General features: G+C 27.6%; 1 protein-coding gene across 3 annotated transcripts in view; it reads left to right on the forward strand.

Moving 5' to 3' along the window:
* LOC129957483 (ADAMTS-like protein 5) overlaps positions 1-27,922 on the forward strand; it is a 314,328-nt gene that overhangs the window by 202,655 nt on the left and 83,751 nt on the right. For all 3 annotated transcript variants that reach the window (XM_056069826.1, XM_056069810.1, XM_056069818.1), the window contains one exon: positions 13,881-13,971. In XM_056069826.1, coding sequence (XP_055925801.1) covers positions 13,909-13,971 — 63 coding nt within the window. In that variant the 5' untranslated portion in view covers positions 13,881-13,908. The remainder of the gene's footprint in view (positions 1-13,880; positions 13,972-27,922) is intronic.

Raw genomic sequence — 27,922 nt, forward strand, 5'->3', positions numbered from 1 at the left:
ATTTTGAATTAAATCCGTCAAGAAATAGACCATCTGAAACTCGTATTTAATTTGTTGAAAAAATTTACAAGATACAAAAATTGCTTTTACTGGCAACACTTTTTCAGTAAAAAAGGAATTTTCGATATCTTTTTTACTTTCTACCATACAAAGAGAAAATATTATGATCGCCAAAAAATAAGAAGAAATTATTTTGATGAATCTTTGTGTTTGAGATCTCTATGAAAGACACACTTTTGGAATTGTTTGTCTTATCATGTGCGCGAATAGAAAGAAAGAGAGATAACTAAAAAACGCATTGAGCTAGACAGATGAAATTTGTTATGTTGTCGTTATACTAAATTTGTAGATTCAAATTTTTCACGAAATCCATTCATCGGAAGTTTGTATAACTGACTGACCGAGTGTAAGTGAAACATAAAATGCAAAGAACTAGATTAAAAAAAATTGGTAGACATTTTGAGCATCTTAAGTTAATTAACAGTCCTTCAAATTTTCAAACAACTCCGACATGAAATAGACCACATAAAACGAGCATTCAAGTAACAAAAAGCAGCAAACTTGGTGGATGAAGTTTTGTTACTAGAATTCGAATTTTGTGTTAAATTTTGGTTATAACCGATTGAAAAAAAATCCAATACACTTTCATTTTTCCATCCCTATATAAGAACCACAAAATGCTCAAGTGCGGGACTGAAAATAAAAATCTTTGTACCCATGCATTCACCATTTTGCCCTAAGTTTATTTTTTTAATGCAATAATAATATTGCACCTTCAATAAGAAATATTGCGAGAAAGATTTGAAGAGACCCCAAATGGTTTATTATTGAAGTGGTTTATTAATGGTTTATTATACCCTCCCAATGGTTTATTATTGAAGTCGATCAGAAAAAGGCAGTGTCCAAAAAATATAATTTTTATCCTGAGGATTTAATAGCAATATTATATTATGAAATTAAAAATATCACATATTTCTTTCTCTCTCTCTTCTTTTTCCCAACTGAACTCTTTTTACCTTTTCTCACTCTCAGAGCATTCTTGAACCGAAGTCGGAATTTTTCTATCGTTTCCATCCAAAGAACATTAATGTCTTTATAATGCTCCTCCATATCTCCATTATTATCCAACCTGTCATTTTTGCTGTCTTTACCTATGATCGATTCATCTTTTTCTGTCAGTTTTGTGCATCATCTTATTTATAGAGACGCTTGGAAGCTACTACTGCAGCAATAAAGAATTCTAAAAATTTATTTGGAAAAGTAAAACGTTCTCTACGAGTACAAACGATCTGAAATATCAAATATTTTTTTTCTTAACTATTTTAAAAAAAAATATTTTCGGAAAGTAGAATTACGATCTCAAAGGATAAAACAAATAAATTCGAAAATATTTGTTCTCAAAGGCTTAGTCTAAGATATCACAGATGAAATATCATCTTTGTTATTGTGTTGCAAATAATAAATTATCTAACATAACTTTATATGTTTTATAAAATAATCTTTACAAAACAATCATAAAATTCGAAAGGATCGTTTACTTATTTTCCTCTCTGAATTTTATAAACACACTCAAGTTAAAATAATCCTATGAAAAAATATCCGTTTTATATTTGTTTTGATATTATTATGAAGAAAATTGAAAGCAGAAATTGTATTCTTTTAATATATATATATTGTAACATAAAAAAAAAAAAATCCCAAGTGTCGTCTGCTTTACTTTTTCGCAGAATACTGTAAAAAAATCTAGATAAAATAATCTTTGGAAATATGTGAATAATTTTATTTTCATATTATTAAGAGGTTTGAATTTAAGAATATGTCCGTGCCTTTAGATTTCGTTTAAAATTAAGTATGTATCTATAACTTGAATGTAAAAGAAAGATCTCGTGTCAGACTTTCTATTTAACTCGTACGTATGAGTTATCGCATGCGCGCATGTATGGGCGCATAGAAAAATTTGATACACAATTTGATATGTATTTTCAACTTTAATAGCCCATACACGGAATTTGTATCTATTTAACAATTTGAATCATGTTCAACTATATACGGACACGCAATTATTTTCTTTTTAAATAGATTTTGTTTAAAATTTGATTAAAAAAATAGTTTTGTTTGTAGTAGTCTGTATGTAGGATTTCATAATGAATTTCATGAGTGTATCTCATTCCACTTTTGAAGGCAGGAATGGGTTAGTGATATGGTCTCGGTCTTGGAGCCGGAGAATTCCAAGTTGAAAATCAGATTCCTCTACAGATCTGTAACGTATGTGGGCTCTTTGTGCGTTAAATCTGACGTCATTAACAAACGCTCTCGGATTGGTATGGTGGGGAAGTTTAGAGGGCTACCGGCTCAAATGTCATCCTCGTTGCCTGATCACGGTTCAAAATTACGAGGTTCTTTAGAAAATAATTCTAGTGTCGCTTTCAAATGGGATTTTAATATAACTAAAATTAAATAAACATTCCGCTTATGAGTCATTTTGTACGCAAACATACATACAAACATAAATAATTAATTTCAAAACTTTTTTTATTTTGTTCAGATATGGTATGATATAAATACGTATAGATCTTCAAAATCTTTCATTCGGATTTCGGACGTTTACATTACCTTTTCATTGTATACGAAAAAAGTGACAAATATATCTGTTTTCATTAAATTATTTTTAATAATATTGAAAAATTATTTGCGTTTCAAAGGACTACACTTAAAATTCCATTAACAATTTGTTTCAAGAATTTCCATGGATAAACCAAAAGATAAAGAAAACTTCCGGAATAAAAAGCAAAAATTAAATGAAAGGAAACTATTGTTTTAATCGGTGCAATGATTAATATGACTTTGTCCCCCTCAACGGCAAATTTACCCCCATTTTTCTTTTCTTTTACTTATTTGTCCAAATTAATAAACTGAAAACTTTTCTTAGAAGATTTCCTGAAATTATATTTGTTTTCTGTCTACCGAATAAATTCCACGGAAATTGTTATTATTAAAAAAACAAATCTAAACTTACGGAAATATGAAACATACGGTGAAGCAATTTTCTGTATATTCCATCGAAGTATTTGAAAATTGAGGCGAAACAACACATTTTTAGATTGAAATATTCTGCAGATCTCTTAGCGGGAGAAAAACATCTGAGGAAGCCGCCTTAGTGGTGCCTAAGTTATAAAGATGTTCGAGTTATTTTTCGAAAGATGAAATATTGAAGACGCTCAAGTGGAAAGACTAGGAAAACAATCCAAATGAATTGCTTGGAAGAGGCAGAGCTGTTGGCCTAATATGGCCTGTTTCACAAGAGATCAATGTCTTTTGAAAATGCTTAGGGCTGAAAGAATTGTTGAGTACTATAAGATAATAAATACAATGAGGAACAAAAGCAAATCCGAGCAACAAAATACTGTAACAAAGCTGAAAGGAGAATACTTATATACTCAGTTAACTGTTTTTGACGAGTATACCCGCCATGGAAAAAATACAGTATTTTGCGTTATGGCGAGTTAATTCAATGACGATTATTATATTTATACTTGTTTAATTATTATATTTAAAGTTAATTGTTTATTGCATTTATATAATATACATATATGTTTATGAAAATTTAGATACGCATTTTCTGAAGAGGTCAAAACAGTTAACTGGTAAAAAATTATTGGCGTCTTATCTTCGCTTTTTCCTTCTATACAATCTGAATGAAAAGGCGCAGATTCCTGAAAACGAACTAGGCAGAGAAGTTATTTAAATTTACAAAATGATTTTTTTCATATTGTACAATGTTAAGACTAAATAAACTTTGATGATAGTAATATAAAGCTTTTATCATGATAGAGACCTGTTTTTAATTTGTACTTTTTCAAGAAACTTGCAATAAGCGTAGTAATCGGCAAAATTCGATCTCCTTCGACCTTTCCATAAAATTCTATGTTTCAAAATTTACTGAAAGCATATTTTTTTTTTTCGGATTATATTGATTTTCGAACTCAATAGCTCAAAATTACTTTGAGTTGGAGGAATGAAATTTTGTATATTGTTTTTACATACATACATGCGCACGCGCACGAACACACACACACTAATATCTACAAAAGTTTAAAAGTTAGGGTGATGAAATTTGGCATATGGGGTTTAATCCCAATTTGTAGATTTCTGGTAAATTTCAAACGAAATCCATTCGAAATCTGTTCGGATGTCACGATAAATACAAAATGTTAAGAGTGAAATAGATAAAGGCGATATGAAGGTTTAGCATCTGAAATCTAGATGTGTATCTAATTTGGACATAATCCGTCTTGGTGTTGATCTTTTATTGGTCTGTATTATTGCTTGCATATAAATATAATACTTAAACGCAGTGACTTAAGTTTGATATCGGATTTTACCAGTATAATAGTTTTGTGGCAAATGTCTAGCTTTAGTCCATCGAAAAGAGAGTGCAAAACAGAAATTCAGCCTCTTGGCACTTGTGTGTTGAGCGACTAATCGCCCCTCTCCCCGAAAACATCGACGGACATCTCACTCTAAATTCACGCTAAAGATTAATATCATGTAACTATTGTTCGACAATACTATGCAGTTAATACAAAATTAATGGTTATTTTAATATTATACCACGACGCAAATAAACCTTATATATAATCCTTTGAAGATAAAAATCTGAGCACTATGGCATTATATTCACAATCTTGCCCAAGGTCCATCATTCAATATTACGTTATTATTGTTAGCTAATACCATACAATTACTATTAAACTTTACTGGTTTTTCATTATACTGTGGCGCAAATAAACCTTATGTTTAGCGTTCTGAAAATAAAAATCTGAGCACTGTAGCATTGCATTCACAACTTGTCCAAGGTCCACGATTTTATGCCAGAGTGTGGAAGGGGTTGAGGCAACATTTTGGAGAATATGCGAAAGAACTTTGGAGATACCACTCTTCAACTGGGAGAAGGATTTTATAACTTAAATATTTTTCGGTTCTTTTAATAATTGATGAACAATCAGAAAATGAGTGATTTGTTTTAGAGAATTAGGAAAGATGCGTTTGAATTTTCTTTTCAGTTGGTGGCAAGGTTCTTTGAAAAGAACCAGATCTCAGTTGCGATTTAAGAAAGAGCCTTTTTAAAAAAATGTGTTTGTGGATTATTTGTTGAGGAAAATATTGCTTTCATTTCGCGCGGTTTACAGGCCCATTTTTCTTCCTGAATGCCGTAGACGGCTTCGAATCGATAGGAAGAAGAAAGTTTTGTTCTTTTCTTCTTTTTTTTCTTTACTTTACTCAATTCTTCGCGATATATCATTTTTATTTTCATGAAGTATAACGCATTGGAGTGGTAGAAAAAATACTTTCTCCAAAAAAATCTGGAATAAAATACTTATACAATGTTGCTTGTGGAAAAACTGAAGATGTATGTTGACTTTCGCTTTCAGTTTTCTAGTATTTTTGCATTTCACACTATTTTATTTTAAGGATTACGATGATAGCGAAAATCCGATTAGATGCTATCTAAGAAATCGTTTCGATAACATTTTGAAACAATTTAATACTTTAGGGCTTTGGGAATTCTTCACGTTTTTCTCCCCTTACATTTCTATTGACAGTTCTATTTAGTACTTAATAGCCGCTTTCAGCGACCAGTTGGTCTTCCATCATATTTAATCAAATTATAAAACTAATTATAACTAAATTTAACTATAAGATTATATTTGTATAATAAACTTGTAGCATTTTACTATTAGTTAACTATATTTGAAAAGTGAACGAAATTAACTAGAGAATAAAATTCCCAAAATCAATTTAATTGTTTTGTATGGGGGCTCGGCCATCATTTTGATTTACGATATATTTCTAAATTGGTGGGGTGTAGAACGGGCGATTTTTGAGGACATATATAAGGATGGTGAACTTTGATATAATCACACAAGTTGACTACTTCGACCACCCTGATGCACGTATGTTAAATGCTTGTATGTTTAAGTTGAGCACCAAATTTTAACCGTCCAGTTCTCGTTTTTTTATCGTGTTAATTTATGTTACTATTGCCATACTACCTTTGATAGAAATTTTAAATTTGGTCGTGCTTCTATAATACCAAATTTCAGGTGTCTAGCTGAAAGCGTTTTTTAATTATCTTGCATATCGACAGACCTAATGCTCAAATATGTTTTTCGAACTCAATAGGGTCTGAAAAATACCCAGAGGTCGTCAAAATTTCGAGTTCTTTTGAGGTTTACAAATTATCCTCTATATTTTATATACGAGAAAGTATAAATGTGTTTTTTTCGGTCTTGAAGGAGGTTAAAATTTGAAAATTTTATAAAATCTCATGTCTGGATCTTTTGACGATAGTGCTACACTTTTTACCTTCTATTCGAGAAATTAAAAAGGGAATTATTGTTTAAAAAAGGGTTTCAAACTTTAAATCTCACAGACGATAGAATTAAAGCTAGCCATTTTAAACAATACGCAGTTTATTTAATTGAGTGATTCGTTTGCAGTTTCCTCTTTAGCATTCAATAAAAGATTACGCAATTACAAATGTATTATTTTTCTTTTCTTTCAACTGACAGCGATGGTTCAACAACCTTATCCCTCTCGGAAATCGGAGAAATGTACTTGAGGGTTATATGATTGATATCTTTGCTTCATTTCTGCTGCAAACGATTGACATTTTATTGCAGCTGTGACTATCGAATCAATTATCTGATGGATGGGCTTTAAAAAAGAAATTTAGTCAATGAGTTGTTTAACGGTACAGTTAAATGCTTTTCCTGGCTGTTCTACGATTAGTGGCATTGATTTGCAAGGTAATAAACTAATTAAAATTATATATTTACGTAATAAATTTTTTAAAAATTAAGTATTTGATGTCTGATTAACGTCGTGACCTATCTTAAAGTTGTTTTTTTTTTATTTTATTTTTTATTTTTGTGAAAATATTGAATACATTTATATTCTTTTTTTTTCTTCTAAATATTTTATAAAGCTGTTTGAATTTTATTACATTCATTCTGCAGGACGTTACATTTATTTTTGTATTTGTATATTTTACGTATCAATGCGATTTCGCATCTTTAAAATGTGAAAAAATGCAGTTAAATTTTGGCAAAATTTTCTGGCCAAAAATTAAAATTTTTGTATTGTATATTTTTTTTGTTGAAATTTGATATAATTTCTCAATATGATGTGTAATTCCTTAATATATACATTTAGAAAGATTTCATTATTGCTTGAAGCCTTCAAAATACTGAATAAAAAAGAATTTCTGATTATCAGCTAAAATACAAAATTTAAAAATAGGATAAAAATGCAATTTATTTTTTAATTCAGGAACTAGGTAATATATTTATTATTTATCTGTGAAATGTTGATCTAATCTTTGATGAATTTCTTAACTTAGATTTTAACTTTTTAATTCTTTATAGCAAAAAATAATAATGATAATAGTTTGCAAAACATTTTTTTTAAACTTCTTGTTTCATAAATTCTTTTTTCACCTCATTTATCTAAAGATTCAAATATATTATGTAAATATTATAAAATGTATTATATAGCATTTAATAAATATTATAAAATATATTATAAATAATATTAATAAAATAATTTATAGAAATATTTCAAATTTTTAAAATAAATTCCTCCAAAACTTAGTCATATTCTTTTACTAATTAAGTGTATTATTTTTATTTTTTCATAATCGTATGAGACGATTTTTATAATTTATAATACATTCCGTTGAAATTTTTTCTAAAACATTACGTTAAATGACTGTTTCAGAATTATAACTTAGAGACTTTTTTAATAACCAGCTATATATTTTAATGCCATCAATTTTATGAAATTATGCAAAATGCAGTTTTTTATTTGATCATTTTTTTGTAAAATTCTAAAAAAGAACTAATAATTCATGGATGCCGTTTGAAATAATGAAAGTTAGGAAAGAAAGATTCGTCTTTTCATCTATGCAATTTAAATGAGGAATCAGAAAGTGAAGTTACATTATCAAAAAAGACAACGTGCAGTTTGAGATAAATTACTCAGCCGCTTAAATTTTTTATGGCATTCTGATGTGATAGAATTCTATTAGGAAAATTCTTGTCTACAATAAACAGATCAGCTGCAAGACTATTAAAATTCTTTAGTGCCTGTAACAGTTTTATACTCATTTAATACTTTCATTTCCGTAGAAAATTGAAATATTTTGTTTGTATAAACATAACATCAAGTTATGCTTATGAGATTTAAATTAAATGAAACATGGCTAATATTTCTAGAAAATCACCGGGTCGCCAACGATGATAAATATTTATAATAATAAATGATAAGTTGAAGGTAAACATTAAAAAATTAAAATGTTAATACAAACTATTTCTTAGTACTGGAATAATTTTTGAAAAAAATGTCTTGATTAAATGTATTTTATGATGAATAATTTATTTTACAAAATAACTTATACGTTTATAATTTATTTTTTAAATAATGCTTGAAAGACTTAGTTGAAATGAAAGGTAACCAGTATTTCCGGGTTATTAACTGGTAGTCTACTAGTATTTAAAATATTAATAAATGATAATTTTTATATTAGAAAAGTTATTTTTTAAAAAGCTAATTTTTACTAATTATTTTTTTATTTAATTTAATTTAAATAATTTATTTTTAACTAATTTTATTTTATTTTTATTATAATAAATGAATATAGATAAAATTATTTAATATATTATAAAATATATTTTTTATTAAATAATATAATTTATATTATATAATATATAATTTATATATTGTTATTTATATATTATTATTTATATATTATATATTCATTTATCATTCTATATTATATATACTTATTATTTATATTTAATATTTATATATTATTTATTAAATGATAAATCTATTATAATTTACTTATAATATTAATTTATTTTTAACTAGTTTATTTAAAGGTTAATTTTCATTAATTAATTTATTAATATTTATAATATTATTTTGTACATTAGAAAGTTTAATATATAATTTGTACATTAGAAAACATTAAAAAATTTTTAAAAAGCTAATTTTTACTAATAAAAGTATTTCTAAAAAGCGTTTTGATAAAATGATTATAAGCTGAAAAATTCGGTTTGCTAGACTTAATAGATATAATCCAAGTAATAGATATATGTAATGGCGCTTTTTCTTCTTTTCCTTGAAAAAATAACATTGTATCCTAGGAAAAATCCTAAAAAAAATCTAATATCCCGTGTAGAAGTTTTATTATTTAATAGAGTATCGAAAAAATATATATTTCGGTTATTCCTTCCTCCGACGTTTTTTTCTTCATGGAACATAAACATGACAAATCTGGGGGGTCAAAAACGATTGACCGATCCTTCTTCCAATCTGTGCCCACAGCTAAAAAGAAAACAAATCGAACCAAAGTTTATATATATAAACCCTCTTCACTGGAAGAATGACTTCCGAAATGGTACCTAATATTCAATTACTCCATACCTCCCACCGTTTCTATTACTTCTGGTTCGATCGAACACGATAACACGTCGTTTTTATTATTTTCCTAACCTACAACCCGCATCTTGCCTTTCTTCTGCGGGACAGTTATCTCAAGTGATTTAACGTCAATTCGTCCGCGGGAGTTCCACTGGGGATTGGGTTGCATCATTTCACTGTTATTCTTGAGGCATTGGGTTTCAGCAAGTGTTGTTGGATGGCGCGCAGTTCCTCTGCTGCGACAGTCCGCAGTCAAAATAATGTATCGTCGTCTGATTCGGGTTATTCGCGTCCTGCCACTCATGAATATGCAAGATGAGGTCACTCAGTGTCCTTTTCCGTTCGTGAGAAGTTATTTTCAGTGTTAGGTTGCGTTGACAGAAGTTGCGCAGAGAGATATTATATGAAATATTTGCAAGAAATGGAATTGCCTTAAAAACAAGAGGGAGTTGTCTCTCTAAACTTTTTTTCATTCTTTCTAATAAAGGTTTTGTTCCAGAGAAAAACTTGCATGATATTGGTGCGGAATAGCAATGAATTAACTTTTTGTGCATATTTAATATATTTCACTGAATCTGTCATGTGTTTCTTTGACTTTTGTTTGGTCATTAATCCTTGGCATATAATTAATAATATCCGAAAATCAAATTTGTGTTTTAGATGTGTTTTTCCTAACCAATTGTAACCAAAATTTGACACATAACTATATTTGTAGTCACAAAATCACTTACCAAATTTGATATATTTTGGTCATTCCGCTTTTGAGTTATCGCATTTATATGTTTATGAAAGCATGGACTGATAGACAGTCAACCCTTTGTTGGATTTGGCTCAAAATTTGATTGGTATCTACTCTAGAGACATTAAGCCTGTGTACCAAATTTTATCAATCCAGCTGTCTTCATTTTGTAGTTATCTCGTTAACTTGTATTCGAATAGAAGAAAAAAAGCGGATTTCATCTGAAAGAATTTTACTTAAAATTTGACAGAAATCGTCAAATTTGGTGTTAAGACCTTATATTAAATTTCATACATCCAGCTTGCATCGTATTTTGAGTTATCTTGAAAGCTTATAACGTTTAAGAACATCATTCAGTGTTTGCCTATCTTTCACCACCTTTCATTTTTGTGAGAAATTAAAAAAAAAAAAAAAAAAAAAAATACTTGCATTTCTTTTTGAGAAAAAGTTTGAGAAAGGTCAGACACTATAGGTCTGACAGGTTAGGCTGAGAAAGTTTCTCAGCCTAACCTGTCAGACCTATAGTGTCGTCTGTTAATCTACACTCACACCGGCAAAACGTTTCGAAGGATATCTCAAAATAAAACTTTGGCGGAGTTTCCACTTGAACCATTTGAATAATTTCTTCAAATTTGGAGACATTGCTAACAAATCAGAATGCTCTATCGTTATTATTCAAATTTAATTTCAAATAGTGCTTGTTTTTGTTATGACAAGTTGTAGATAATGTAAGTTATTTGACATTATTCAATTAATGCTATTAATATGATGAGCGACATAAAGAATAAGACTGTAGAAGAATAAAAAAGATTATAAAGAATAAATAGGAGAATAAAAAAGATTATAAAGAATAAATAGGAGAATAAAAAAGATTATAAAGAATAAATAGGAGAATAAAGAGAATTATAAAGAATAAATAGGAGAATAAAGAGAATTATAAAGAATAAATAGGAGAATAAAGAGAATTATAAAGAATAAATAGGAGAATAAAGAGGGTTATAAAGAATAAATAGGAGAATAAAGAGAATTATAAAGAATAAATAGGAGAATAAAGAGAATTATAAAGAATAAATAGGAGAATAAAGAGGATTATCTATACTTATAATAAAGCTCAATGTGTGTGTGTGTGTGTGTGTTGGCGCTCTACAGGCCAGACCGTTTGACATACAGCTACCAAATTTGGTACCTGTATACCTTGGAGGTTGGGAATCTGCACCTGGGGTTTCTTTTCTTGAATTTTTAATTAGAATTTTAATTATTAATTAAAAACTAACTTTCCCGCCAAAAAAATCTTCCATTTTCCCCACCGCCAACTTCTCCGCCAAAAAAATCTTCCATTATCCCCAGCGCCAAACGAGAAAGGCTTCAGTTTTTTTTTTCTCCCAACAGTAATGAGGCTAGGGTTAAAATTTTTCGGCGGATTATTTCAATCGGTTCTGTTTATTTTCTTAATGTTTGATGCATTTAAAATGCTAAGATTAGTGGGAAAATGCTAAGATTAGTGGGAAAAAATAATCACTGCTTATAAAAAAATTCTTTATATCCTCCAGCCACATTATTAACCTTTTTGAATGGCTGCAATTCATTCTTCCTTAAATGATTTGGGGAGTAAAATAATTCCTTGAGAAACATCTTTTTTTCGCTTCTCCAAGAATAATTATAACATCATTCTTCATGAAAAGAAAAGCGCAAACGATTTCATTGTACAAATTCTTCTATTTGAATAGCTGGATTTTCTTTGTTTGAAACAATCCGCAAACCGTCATGTTTAAAACATATTCTAAATTCTTAATACATAAAAAAATATTTTAAAAAAAACTGGAGTTTTTTCATGAACTTCGCAAAAGTTCCTTCGTTTATGCCGAGTTCGCAAATCTTTGAAATTCAAATTTTTATTAGACAGCTTCTAAAAAATTTCCAGAAAGTGGAGAAACTTCTGGAAAGAAGAGACCCTCTTTCCCCTCTTTTTCATTTAAATATTCATATTGTTCCCCAAACAAATTATTTTAATTTAAGAAAGGGAGAAAAAGAATGCGAACGATGGAAAAATTTGATTTTTAAATTGGTTATTTTTTTTTTCTCAGAGAATGCTTAAACATTCTTTGAATTTAAAAAAATGCATATCTTATTTATCTTTGGTTTGTTCGAATGACTGAAAGAAAAATTCTCGAGTAAATGAATTAACTTCGCCGAAGAAGATTCATTGTATTTTATTTCGAATAAATATAAAAGTTTTATTGCTTTAAATTAAAAAAAAAATTCTTTGTGTTTGTATTTAATTTTATCGTCTGCGACAAGTTTTGCTTTAGTTGGTTCAAAGTATTGCTCTCTGAATAAAATTTCTCTATTTATTATTTAAAATAAGATATTAAATAATTCATGCATTACGTTTGGTAAGGAGAGAAAAGTTTGCATTTCTTTCCATTGTGTTCTATGTCATTAAATTATATGTGGGTATTTTTATTATTTTCATATTTATCTTGAGAAGTTTGGTAGATCTGTGTGATGACATTGTTTGATATTTATGATAAGAAATAGAAAATTTAATAGTTGTGCTATGTAGTAATGTATTTATCGGAATTTAGTATTGCGTTTACACTTCGGTATCAGGACCATGTTGACACAGTGATTAGATATTGGCCTAGGAATCGGACTTCATGTTGAATCCATCTCGTCCAAATGTCTTAAAGATTGGATTGAAGTTGACTGACAGTTTGTCATCCTCGTTGTTTGACCCCGGCTCGAAGTTAAGAAGTCGTCCCAAAACTGGTCTAATATGCTTTAAAAAAGGCCATATAGCTACATCACCTGGAAAAGAACACTTTAGTGTTCTTTCCCAGGTATGATATGAGCATGACAATTTGAAATAACAGAAATAATAAATGAAATCACGGTGACCTGTTTGTTATGTCTCGGCCTCAGAATCCATATTGCACCAAAATTAGTCGAGTAAAATAGCCATGAAGCATGATAAATTTGACTCCCAGTTCAAATGTCCATCCAATGGCATAGCATTGAAGTTTGAAGAGAATGTACTGGTACAGATGTCGTCCACATCTTCTGACAACGTATTTACTTTACTGATACTTAAGCACCCATACATGAAAAGTAAACACCAAACTCTAGTTTTCAAGCTTTTAACTAGCTTGTGAATTTTCTATCCCCCTTCTTTAAGCTTGAGCATATATTTTTTTGATAAAATAAAATGATTTGCTTTGAAAAGAAAGGAAAAAACGTAACTATTTCCTCATACGAATTCCGGTACAAACCATCGATTCTTTTGCATAATCAACTATTTAATCAATTACTTCTTGTTAAGTACAGAATGACTGAAAATTGAACTGTGGATCATATTGATTTCCTTGTCCATTTTTGTTGTGCCTTTTTTAGGTAGCTGAAAATGTTGTAAAGACTGTGTTGATATGAAAATAAGGCAAATGTCAATGTGAAAGGGTTAAGCATTTGGATGAATTAAATTTCTTAAAATATATATTTATTATTGCAGCAATTTATTTAAAAACTGAGGCATATAATTAAATGACAGCAATAAAAAAAAAGCATATTTTGTAGGCACATAACATATTTCGTGAACTTCAGTTTTGTGTTGTATTAGTCTTATGATATATTAAAAATATTTTTTTCCGTTTTCTTTTAGAGCTGACTCGACTCTATATCCAGAAATTATGAAATATTTAATAGTTCTAAAGTGGGCTATCTACTTACTCTACACCAGCTTTTCCTGTGAGGTAAGTAAAAATTTTTAGTACTTCATGGCATTTATCATTTTAAGTTCTACATAATATTTACGGCTTTGAAATCTTCATGGAGTTTACAACTTTAAGATTTATATGATGTTAACGATTTTTTAAATCTACGTGGTGTGCACAATTTTCAGATTTAGAGGGATTTTTACGATTTTCAGATTTAAGGATTTTTTACGGTTTTTAGATCTACGGGGTTTTTTAAGATTTCCTGATTTACGGGTTATTTTTAAGATTTTCAGATTTACGTTTTTCGATTTTTTAGATCTACGGTGTTTTTTGGTTTTTAGATCTACGGTGTTTTTTGGTTTTTAGATCTACGGTGTTTTTTGGTTTTTAGATCTACGGTGTTTTTTGGTTTTTAGATCTACGGTGTTTTTTGGTTTTTAGATCTACGGTGTTTTTTGGTTTTTAGATCTACGGTGTTTTTTGGTTTTTAGATCTACGGTGTTTTTTGGTTTTTAGATCTACGGTGTGTTTTTTTCGATTTTTAGATCTACGGTGTGTTTTTTTCGATTTTTAGATCTACGGTGTGTTTTTTTCGATTTTTAGATCTACGGTGTGTTTTTTTCGATTTTTAGATCTACGGTGTGTTTTTTTCGATTTTTAGATCTGCGGGGTTTTTGTTCGATTTTTAGATCTGCGGTGTTTTTTTTTCGATTTTTAGATCTGCGGTGTGTTTTGTTCGATTTTTAGATCTGCGGTGTTTTTTTTTCGATTTTTAGATCTGCGGTGTTTTTTTTTTTTTTTTTTTTTTTTTTTTTCGATTTTCAGATCTTCATGACATACACAGTTTTGAAATCTGCTGGAAATTCAAAATCTATACGATTTCTGGTATTTAAATAATATACATATTGCGTAAAATACTGAATGTCGATTCCATATTGTTTTCTTTCCATATGTTTGTGGAACTCGTGAACTAGTTTTCAATGCATATTTAGTTCATTGTATAATGATTTAAACATCGGAAATAATGAAACAACAATGATTTGGATACATGAAATTTGGCATATGAACTTGTGACTACAATTATAGTTATGTGCCAAATTTTGGTGTCAATCAGTTGGAGAAAAAATGTAAAAAATAAATATTTGGATTCCTGGTATTAGTGCATCAGCCAAATCCCAGTGATTAATCGCGAAAAAATCGCACGCTAATGGACTCTTTCGTTACTATTGTTTGTCAATGACATGAGGTTAATAATATACAAATACATATATTAAGGAGTATAGGAGAACACTTAAATAAAGCCCTACCCGCTGATTTTTTTTTTTTTTTTTCCCATCATGTGAAAACATGTTGTATGGGGTTTGGGGTTTCTGAAGCCTCAAAATGCACGGGCAGAAAATTGGCGATATACCACTTTTTTGGCAATTTTTTTTAAGCATGTATCAGATTTTTTTTTCCTTCTATTGCCCGGTCTGATGTTCTTGAAATATTCATGGAATTGGAATTCCCGCGCTGAAGAAAAACGACAAAAAGGGGAATCATCCCCAAGCACTTTACATAATAAATTTTCTTTTTCCCTCTCTGCAACGCTGAATTCCGGAAATAGAATTGGGCCATGACATTTTCCGAATGAGATCTTCTAGCTTGATTAATCATAGCTGAATTTTTATCTTCAAAAAATGCATGACTTCTAAATTAATGTTGATCTATAGCCAGATGTAGTTTTGATTTATAATGATGAGCTGAATATATTTTAAAATACAATTATTTTATGAAAACTTTCACATTTCCCATTAAATATGTATAAATTACAATGAATGTAAGAATTTTTTTAAATTAAAAGTAGCTAATATAAAGAAATAATCCAATATTCATGCAAATTTTTTAATTATTTTACGAATATCATTTTCTTTTAAACATTTGAAATAATTTTACAAAGAATTTAATGAAAGTGTGATTTTTTTTTTCTGCTATAGAATTCAATTTTCTTTTACTAATCTTTTTTTCTCAATGAATTACGTTTTTGCTGTAAAATAGAATTCTCTTTTACATCGTCAGTAAATGATTTCATTCTTTCAGATATATTGTTGCTTTTTTTATTCCGATTTTATATAACCGATACTTAAATAAAAAAGAACGAGAGAAGAATTATGTCAGTTGAATTCCCTTTTTTTAAATAAGAAATGCAAACAGTTTTTCAATGAACTATTATGCTAAACAGATTCTATAAAATAATGAAAATGGAATTTTATGCAAAGTAGAGTTATTTTTTATCGTTCATTAACAATTGCAATCATTAAAAATATTTTGCTGATATACATTATTATTTGTCATTTGAATTAGTAGTTCAAATTTAGTTATCTCTTTTCAAAAAGAATTTCCTACAATTTTTGAATTAAAAACTTTTTAGATAGATACTTGCTTATTAATCCCTTTGTTAATGCGGCGGAAACTACGACTCTGCTATTGCATCTACTTACATAAACTGAAATAATTATAACCGAAATGAATCATTGAACTTAAACGTAGCTGAAATATTTGAACAATATTTAGTTTTAAATACATGTAATAGATATTTTATTCAATCTGTACCATATAATTTCATGGAACTCTATCTATAGCTTTGGAACAAGGCAAAAAATTATCATTTATTTACGATTTGTCATTCGTAGATTCCGTGAGTTGTCAACACGGGTTATCAGCATATATATAATTTTATAAATCTGCAAAAGAATGCACAGATAATAATGAAGTGCTTCTATGAATTTAAGATTGAATTTTAATTAGATTTCTGAATCTTCATCTCCTTTGCAAATCTATTCATGCTTTCTGTACTCATACCAGGGAAAACAAAAAGACCAATTATCCCCCAATTATTAAAAAAGCATCAATGTAATCAGTGTTTAAAGACGCAACAAATGGTTTTGGGGTCTTGACATATAAATCCATATTAACATTTATAGTCAAGTGCTTCCTATTTGAAATTTTTTTTTTCTTTCAAAACAAAAGAATTTTTTGAATTTTTTTCTTACTGATATTGAAAACTATTAGAACCCTCACGGTGTTGCTTGTAGCATAATAAATGACAGCGAAATCGAATCCATAATAACATAAAATGAATCTGTGAAAATAAGATAAAAACATTGATTCTGGACATTTATTTGTTTTATTTTTCATAAAAATAACATCTGTTTAACTACAGACGATAAAAAAAATTGAAAGAAATAACAGAAAATGAGCTAGAAAAAAAAAAGAAAAAAAAAGAAAAAAGTTAAAATATTTTGCAAACGATATTTTAATTTGGATTCTTTCCAAATCAAGGAAGAAATAAAACTTCTCTTCGTGAATCAGTGACACCATTTTTAGAACTCATCAACAAAGTAAAGAATTAAATAAGCTCATCAACAAATTTAAAAATTTAATAAAATTTTTGAATTAAATTCTAAAATTTAGATTTGAGGTTGTATTGAATTACTATCACGATAATCAAATTTAATGGCTGTAAGTTCAATGGATTTGTCTGCGCGCACACAAATACTTTATATCCAGAAATAAAGTATTTTAAAAAATCATTTAAAGTTTTGAAATTCTCAGAAATTTTAAAATTTCTTTTCGCATCAATATTGGAGAGATCTGTGAAACCACGTTTATTTATTTGCTAACCAAAGATTCTTACATACACCCTTACTTAAAGCGATAAGTTTCAGTTTAAAGTATTAATTCTTTCATTCATCTAGTTCTTCAAAGAAAGTTCAAGTGAGGCATATTTTAAGACGGAATCCATATAACGGATAGTCTAGCTTTACCTAACTTATACAAGATAAATGAAGTAAGACATTTTTTTTTCCATAAGATTTTTTTACAATGTGTAAAACAGTAGTATATAAATGCCTGTTCTGGCGCACCTTAAGAGCCATCAATAATTTAAAATAACCTCAAAATTTAGAGCAAAAATAGTGCAAAAAGGTCATAATTAGCACACCTTAAAAATCCATCAAATAACCTCAAAATTTAGAGCAAAAATAGTGTAAAAAGGGCATAATTAGCACACCTTAAAAATCCATCAAATAACCTCAAAATTTAGAGCAAAAATAGTGTAAAAAGGTCATAATTAGCACACCAAAATAACATCAATAATTTAAAGTATCAAGTCAAAATTTAGAGCAAAAATAGTGCAAAAAGGGCATAATTAGCACACCAAAATAACATCAATAATTTAAAATATCAAGCCAAAACTTGGAAAAAGTTAACAAATTAACCGAAAGGCTATCGTCTTAAAATCAATATAAATTCATGCGTTGTTCACATTATTATACACATTAAAAGAAATAAAAATATAAGAATAAAAATATAAAAAAAGAAAAAATTATTCATAAATACTGCACGCACCCCATTGAAAAAAATCTTTATGTTCTGTTAAAGGTTCGCCGTTTAATTTTATACATTGAAATCTAAAACCATATCGATCTACTTCTGTTATTTTAACAATAAAAGGTTCACCATATTTACAAATAGGTGTTACAGTTATTACAGGATGAATTCTAAAAGTTTCTGTAAAACTAACGTTTATTCGATCACTAGTACAACTACCTGTTAATATCTTTGTTTGCTTACCACCCATTTATAAAGATTAAAAAAAGAATTATTATTTATTCAAACACGTTCTTGCTATATACCATAATTTCATCCTTCTATAAAGTTTATTAAATTCTTCATCTGAAAGTTTCAGATTTCTCATAACTCTACAATCTGTTATTTTTTCAACATGTTTCATTATAAATTCAGAGGTTAAATTTTTCTGATATGAATAAATTTTATTCCAATTAACAGTTGTTTCTAGTTTTTCGATTATATTCATACTCATTTCATCTTGATACTGAGAAACTAAATCCATATCTAGTTTTCCAACATTTTCAAAAATAAATTTATCACTTAAAGTTTGATATTGTGAAATTGCAGGCCAGTGTACTTTATGATCATGCATTAAAATAAATTTTTCTGTTAATTTTTGAAATTTCGATATGATATCCCATTCAACTAAATGTTCATTTTCACTTATAAATTTTTCTGATAATTTTTGATAAGCTGATATATTTTTCCAATCAACTTTATCTTTGAACTCTAAAATGAAATTTTCTGATAATGTTTGATATCTAGAAATTAAATCCCATTTCACTTCATCTTTTAATTTTCTAATCAAACTTTCAGGCATACCACGTTCTTTTGAAACTTCATCCCAATTGACTTTTTCACTCATTTATTATAGGATGAAATTCTCTAATTAAATCTTCACTTAATTTTAGTTTTCGGGATATATAATACCAATCTACTTTATCTTGAAATTCTCTTATAAAGCTTCACTTAATTTTTGATGTTCTGATATAAGTTTCCAATCTACTTTATGTTGAAATTCTCGAATAAAATCTTCACTTAATTCTTGTTCCCATGATATACCTTCCCAATCTACTTTATCTTGAAATATTCTTATGAAATCTTCACTTAATTCTTGTTTCCATGATATACCTTCCCAATCTACTTTATCTTGAAATATTCTTATGAAATCTTCACTTAATTCTTGTTTCCATGATATATTACCCCAATCTACTTTATTTCGAAATTCTCTTATAAAATCTTCACTTAATTTTTGGTGATATGATATATTACCCCAATCTACTTTATTTCGAAATTCTCTTATAAAATCTTCACTTAATTTTTGATATTCTGATATAAGTTTCCAATTAACTTTATATTGAAATTCTCTTATAAAATCTTCACTTAATTTTTGATATTCTGATATAAGTTTCCAATTAAATTTATCTTGAAATTCTCTTATAAAATCTTCACTTAATTTTTGTTTTATTGGTTTTATTAGCTTTGCTGCTAATATTCGTTTTTTATAGTCGGAAAGACTATCGTCTTTAAAATAGTTAGATGAACTCATTTATTTAGAAAAATTTTATAAGTCGAAATCTAAAATAAAAAATCAAGTTTATCTTGAAATTCTCTAATGAAATCTTCACTTAATTCTTGATATTCTGATATATAATACCAATCTACTTTATCTTGAAATTCTCTTATAAAATCTTCGCTTATTTTTTGATTTCGGGATATACACTTCCAATCTACTAAATCTTTAAATTCTCTAATGAAATCTTCACTTAATTCTTGATATTCTGATATATAGTCCCAATTAACTTTATCTTGAAATTCTCTAATAAAATCTTCACTTATTTTTTGATTTCGGGATATACACTTCCAATCTACTTTATCTTTAAATTCTCTAATAAAATCTTCACTTAATTCTTGATATTCTGATATATAGTCCCAATTAACTTTATCTTGAAATTCTCTAATAAAATCTTCACTTATTTTTTGATTTCGGGATATACACTTCCAATCTACTTTATCTTTAAATTCTCTAATAAAATCTTCACTTAATTTTCAAATCTAGATTTTTTGACTTTTCTGCTAATATTGGTTTTTTATAGTCAGATGAACTCATTTATTTAAGACGATAGTCTTTCCGACTATAAAAAATTATAAATCAATTTCAGCTAATTTCTCGATATAAAGGTAAGGTTTTACATAAAATATCATATCTTCTGTAGAAAATTTATGTTGTATACTTAATGTTAATTTATCATCACGTTTACCATAAGCAAACAGGACAACCATTTTACTAAGATCATCACTGTATATTATATTATCATTGAGTTGGATATATAACAAATAATTATCATTATTTACAAATCTATCAGTTTTTAAAAAGAGTGTAATTTTCATCAACATATCAGTTGTAAGTTGCAGTTCATTAGTTAATAAAGTAGAACTGAAAACATTAAATTCAATCAAAGTACCCTCATGGTCAAATTCTATCTGTTGTTCTTTATTAGTTGCTAAAAATGTTGATGTTTTAGGAACATATAATCCATCATGATCTCTCGTCAACATATTATCAGGTTTTTTATCATTTATTTTTGTTTTTTTATCAACGTATTGTTTAGTAACTGCATCATTTTTATCTTGTGGATTAGGAAGATGTTTTAAAGGAATACCTTTCAAATCAAAAAAATTGTTAGCTTTTTGTTGTCTAAAATCTTCATTCAAAATTAAAGCATTATTTTCTAAATATTGTTTATTAACAACGTTCATAACATGAATTGGATCTTTAACATTTCCTATAATTTTATCTTTCGCATCAAAATCTCCATGTTCTGAATGAATTAAACTTCTTTTTTGTAATTCAACAATATGCGATTTTAAGCCTATTTGAACTGAATCAACATAAGATTTAGTCGCTGCATCACTAATTTCAACAGGTTCATCAACACGTTTTAATTTCTTCTTTTCCATATCATAATCACCATTATCTGTTAATTTAAATCCAATTCCTGGAGGTCCTATACGTCCTTCTGTCATTTCATCATCAAAAAGTGGATAATAAGCAGCCATTTATTATAGGATGAAAAGCGACTATCACTCTGAATGATCTTTTATACTAAACGTAAATTTATTCTCACGCATATTTAAGTAACATTTATTCCTTTCCTTCAAAATAAAATAAAATATATAATCTTTTTGGGTATTATTTTCTAATTTCCAATGAAATATTAATTCTCTGGAAGATACAGAAGTAAGATTCTTATGAGCAGATAAATCTATACAGAGAAATGGATATAATTCTCCAAAATCTTTATATCCAATCATGCAACCTGTTTCTGTATTATTAGCATTATATCCTTCTTTTAAAAGAGCTGTATATGCATTATTATAATTTTTATCCGAAAAATTTACTTTATAATGATATTCAGGATAATCTTGTCCATTTACAGTAACCCAATATTCAACTATCCCTAAATTATCAAATATTAGATTATTTTTAGTATAATCTCCATTTCTATCATTATATTGGGGAATTGCATAAAATGCTGAGACTTCATCCCATTCAGTTGAAAGTTTATATGATCCATATTTTACTTTTAAGTTTATACCAGATTTTTCTATTCTATAATGATCCCAATATATATCTATATATGAATTTAAAACTTTCAATTCTGTAAATTTCAAATTTGCGGCATTTCTAAACTTTACATAAGGTAAAAATAATGATATTTTCTCAACTTTTACTTTAAAATCAGGGTTTGCATCATCTGTAATAATCATATCCTTACTAGTATTTCTCGTAAATTCCATTCTAACATGAAATCCAGTCAATACTTTTCTGTATTCATTAAAGAAATCGAATATATATTTCAAAGGAATCCATATATTAACGGTTTTACTATTTTTTGTGAAATAATACCTTTTATCAAAGCCTTTGTTATAATTCTCATTTATTTTTAACTTATTAAAAAATTCAGTTATTTTAGTTGTATCTGTTAAAGTTCCATCATATTTTAATATATTTATATCCTTCGTATCTGCTGTATCTGAGTAAAAAAACATATTTTGAGCTTCAGATTTTGAATAATCACTTGTAAAATGAATATGTCTTAAAACTTGATCTAGAATTGAACAATTTTCATTAATCGATTCGAGTGTAGTTGAGCCAATTTGCAGTTTTTTACCCTTAAAAAAACCTCCTCCATTCTCAAAAGTTGCTTTTCTATTTCCAATATTTAAATCATTTTTATCAGTAATTTTCATTTCCAGATGAATATAGGCTCCTGAATAAAATATATTATCATTTTCACCTCTAATACTAAACTTATACGTTGCATTTTCATCATAAGCATAACTTGGATTTTCACATTCTTTTTCCTGATATTCAAATTGTTCGAGATCATTATTTTGAAAATAATGAGTATCTGTCAAATCATAAATCTTTTCCATTTATTAAGGATGAAAAGTGTAAAGGCGAAATCCTTCGGCTTTAGCTGTCTAAGGTGATAACCTGTCGGTTAAAAATCTCACTTGGAATACTTTTTAAAGCCTCCTCCAATTTTATTCTTCGATAAAATTTCTTCTACTTTATCATGAAAAATTTTCTTTGTTTTATCTTCTAATACTGGTTTCACTCCTTTAATAGCTGCTAGAAACAAATCTTTAAAAAATCCTTTTCCTTGAATTTTTTTAGCTGAAAAGCTATCTCTTTTACTTCTACGATATAATCTATGTTTATTCATTTATTATAGGATGAAAAGACTATCATCTTTAAGGGTGATAACCTTTCAGGTTTATCTAAGTGGATAATCTTTCATGCATCAAATTGTAAATTTTCTTTAAATAATTTCCCTCTTCTTCATCATATACAGCTACAAAATTATATTCAACTCTTCCTTTATTCAAATCTATTAGTTCATTATTTTGATTAGTAATTCTCATTCTTATTCTATATATATTCTTCTTTTCCACAGCTGAAAATATCCAATTATTAAAATCTTTAGTTATATTACCACCATGAGGAATTTTACTAACGAATGAATGAATAACATCTGAATCACAATTATTAATTAATGAACCTTTTACGATGTCACAATGAATATAAATATTATCGATTCCATGTGTAATATCTGCAATATATTCACCAAATTGATTTTCCTGATCTAATATTTTAGATTTAAAACCTAATAATTGATGAAGATTTCCTTCTGTTAAATCCATTTTAAAATTTTTCTTCAAATTAACAGAAATTAATTCTCTTTCTTCAATAATACCAAATTTAATGGGTGAATCTATTCCGAATAGTTCAATCATATAACGATTTAAACTTTTAACAGTATAACTACCATTTGGAATTTTAATGATCCTTTCATTGTTTCCTTCAATCAATTTAAACTTATTATTATTAAATTTTTCACTTATGTTATGCCAAGTCTTTTTAATAGAAAACGACTCTAAAGCTAACTTTTTAATCTTCAAAGGAGGCGAATATTCAACTGTAAAGTCTTCAGATTTTTCATAATTATCTGATGTCAATTTTAAACGACTCATTTATTATAGTCGAAAAGACTATCGTCTTATGGATGAAAGTCGACTAATTTCTCATTATAAGCACTTGGTTCTTGAGTAAATGAATATAAAACTTCAACAGGTGATTTTCCTTTATTTCTTTCAGTTATGTATTTCATGCAAAATAAACCACATTTTACAGAAGTAGGTTGTTGTAAAAAACTAGAATTATATCTGATTTCTTTCTTAGATGTTTTAAGATAATTTACAATATTTTTAGGAATATCACCTTCTTTGAATTTGATCCCTTCATATTCATATTCACCAAAAGAATCAAAATATTCAACAAATTTATATTTAGGATCATTATAATAACAGACCCAATGAGTTCCAGATCCAGTTGAAATATCAAAATTAATTATCCCATTTTCAAATTTTCTCATTATTTTGGGTAATGTATCTATTGTAAAAACTCCTCGAAATCCTTTCTCTTTTATCATATTTTCATTAATCATTGCATCGGATATTCCCTTGGTAGATATACTCCCTTTCCATTCTTTGGTTTTCGATTTTTTTTTTTAGGGTGCCAACCCTTCAGTCTAGGATTACCAGAGCCTGTTACTTTATCTAATACTTTTTTAGTGCCCCAAGCTCCTAATCCTGTTGCTGCACCAGTTAAAAGAGGAATAAGAAATTGTAAAAATCCCCCATTTTTATTCAATTGAGCTTTACTGATTGTAATTCTTTTACCTTCATTAATTCGATTAATATTTGTTTTTGTTAAATACAATTCATAATTCGGTGATTTAGATTTATCGATTTGTAAGGTAATTTCCTCATTTTTTCTATAAGCCGATTTTAATTTATCTTTCTGCCCATCACTTAAAAAGACTTTCTTTTTAATATAACTCATTTATTAAGGATGAAAAAAAGCGTAAAGATGTTAATTCCTTTTATAAGAGAAATTTATGATAATATCGTATTACTTGATCATTAGTCATAAATCCTTCTTTATGTAATCTATCTATTAATATAACAACTTGATTATATATTTTTGCAGGAATATCACTTTTAAATTGACAAATTTTATCTGTTAATTTATCTAAAAGCATCTTTTTATCTTCTAAACCTTCTCCAATATAATCTTTACCTAAGTTTATAAGACTCAGTGCTTTTATGTATTTTTTCATATTATTCATCTTTTTATCTGCATCTTGTATTTGATCTGTTTTCCTATGTTTAGACGCATTTCCTTTTGCTCGTTTATATTCATCTCGTCTATCTTTTGCTTTTTTTATTATTGTATTCAGTTCATCTGCACTTTTATTTACTAATTCTGACGGTAATTCAAAACCTTCATTTTTAATAAAAGATGTATCTAAATCTTTATTAAAATGCATCTTAAATATATCGTCAGCTCTCTCAAACATATTTGTAATATCTGACGAATAATCAGGCTCAATTTCTAAAGGAATTTTGGATGATTCATGCTGTGGAATGATTGAAAAATCACTTACAACATTTTGTATAGCTCGTATTTGCTCTTTCGTATTTATTTCTTGTTTCTGAAATTCTTCTAAAATAGGCTTATATTTTTTCTTTAAAGATTTTTGTATTCCAATTTCTTCTTCTAATTTTTCTTCATTTATTCTTCTTTTTTCTTCATCTAATTTATTTATATGTAATAAATCTCTTATTTCTGAACTTTTCTTTAAAGGGGTAATCTTTTTATTCGTTCTATTTAAAGGTTTAGATACCTTTAAGGTGATAACCTGTCGGTTTAAAGCTTCTTCATTTATTCTTCTTTTTTCTTCTTCTAATTTTATGATACGTTTTAAATCTTTCAAGTCTTTTTCATTCAAGTCTTTTTCATTCATTTATTATAGGATGAAAAGCGTAAAGGTTTGCAACGAGCAGAGCCATATTTGCAACGAGCAGAGCCATATTTGCAACGAGCAGACCTTTACGCTTTTCATCCTATAATAAATGATAAAAATCAAAAATTATAGTGAAGAAGAAGAATTTACAGATGAAAACCAAAATCCATATATACCAAAACATCCATTTCGTTTATTAATTACAGGAGCATCTGGTTCAGGAAAAACGAATTTATTATTGAATTTAATCTATGATTATTTAGATTTTGATGCTTTATACGTATGTGCTAAAGATTTATTTGAACCTAAATATTCTAAATTGCAAGAAAATTATACATTGTTTCAAGATCTTCAAAAAGAAGATATTATTAGCAATATTAAAAATCATAAAAAAAGGGAAAGGTTATTAAAATTGTACAACAAATTCAAAAAGAAAGAAGTCTTATTTTCATCTGATTTGAATGAATTTATTACAGTGGATGATTTAGATCCTGCTATTAAAAACTTGGTTATATTTGATGATTGCGTTACAGAAAAAAATCAAAAATGTATAGAAGATTTATTCATAAGAGGAAGGAAAAAAAATGCATCAATTATTTATTTATCACAATCTTATTATTCTACACCAATCAATATTAGAAAAAACTGTAATTATTTCATTTTTTTCAATCTTCAACCAAGAGAAATGAAACAAATTATTAGAGAAATAGATGGTAAATTAAACACAGAAGAATTTAAACAATTATATAATAAGTGCATTCAAAAACCATATGATTTCTTTATGCTAGATTTAGTGAATCCAAAAATGAGATACAGACAAAATTTTGACTATATTAAATGGACGAATATTTAGAAAAACGGATCTTTATTTACAGAAAGAGCTATAATTGCTTTCACAAGATAAGCATTTCTTTATCTGTCAGTAAGTTTATTTTAAGTGGAACAGGCTTATCAGCATTTGTTTTTATTCCTTTAGCAGCATTAAGTTTAAGTGCTGGAATTGTTGAAATTATTGAAAAATCGTTAAATATTTTAGAAAGAAAAGAAGAATATAAGCAATGTTATAGATTTTATAAACAATTGTTAAATTTATGGAAAGCTAAAGCAATTTCTGAAGAAGAAATATATCAAAGAGAACAAGATTTTATTAATAGTTTAAACTATTTTCCTGTCGAAAAATATGTAAAAAAGACTCAATTGAATGGATATAAATATGTTAATAACGTATGATTTTTTATCCTTAATAAATGGTTTGTGATAAGAAAAAGACACCTTGCAGCTGTAAAAAATTTGTTATTGAAAAAATATCAAAAAATGGAAAATTTAAAGGATATTGTCAAAAATGTGAACAATTAGGTTCAGGTTTATTCAAACTAATAAGTAATCCGGAATCAGTTAAATATGGAAAAGGATTTATAAATTCAGCTATAAATAATTTACCATTCGAATTGCATTTACCAGGTCATAATTTTACTGGTCCTGGAACTCAATTATTATGGGGAAAACATAGATTAAATCCAGATTTATCATATAAAGATTTGGGTAAACCGATTAATAGAGTTGATAAAGCTGCTTATAATCATGATGTTTGTTATTTAAAAAATAAAGATACAAAAGTAAGAAATGAAGTATGTGATTCAAATATGTTGAAAGAATTGGATGATATTGAAAAGCCAACTATTAGAGAAAGAATTGAAAGAGCAATTGTAAAACCTATTATTAAAGCTAAAAAAGCATTTGGGATGGGACTAGGTATTTATTGTGTAAAATGTAAAAAAGAAACAGGATCTAAAGATGTAAAAGAAACTATTTCTAAAAATAATAGACCAATGTTAAAAGGAATTTGTGTGCAATGTGGATCTAAAAAGTGTCGTTTTTTAGGATTGACATTAACAAAAAAGAAATCCTAGAAAAAACATATTATGATCCAGAAACTGGATATTGTGGAATAAATGAGCTAAAAAGAAAAACAGGAATAAAACAAAAAGATATTCAAGATTATCTACATTCTCAAGATGTATATACTAGATTTAAACCTGTTGTAAGGAAATTCAAAAGAAGAAGAGTATATGTACCAAGTATAGATGATCAATTTGATGCTGATTTATTATTTATCGTAAAATATAGTAAATACAATGACGGAACAAAATATTTGTTAAATGTTGTTGATGTTTTTAGTAAATATGCTTGGTCTTTTCCTATAAAAAGAAAAACAGCTA

Source organism: Argiope bruennichi, chromosome 2, assembly GCF_947563725.1.
Source record: "Argiope bruennichi chromosome 2, qqArgBrue1.1, whole genome shotgun sequence".
Lineage (NCBI taxonomy): Eukaryota > Metazoa > Arthropoda > Arachnida > Araneae > Araneidae > Argiope > Argiope bruennichi.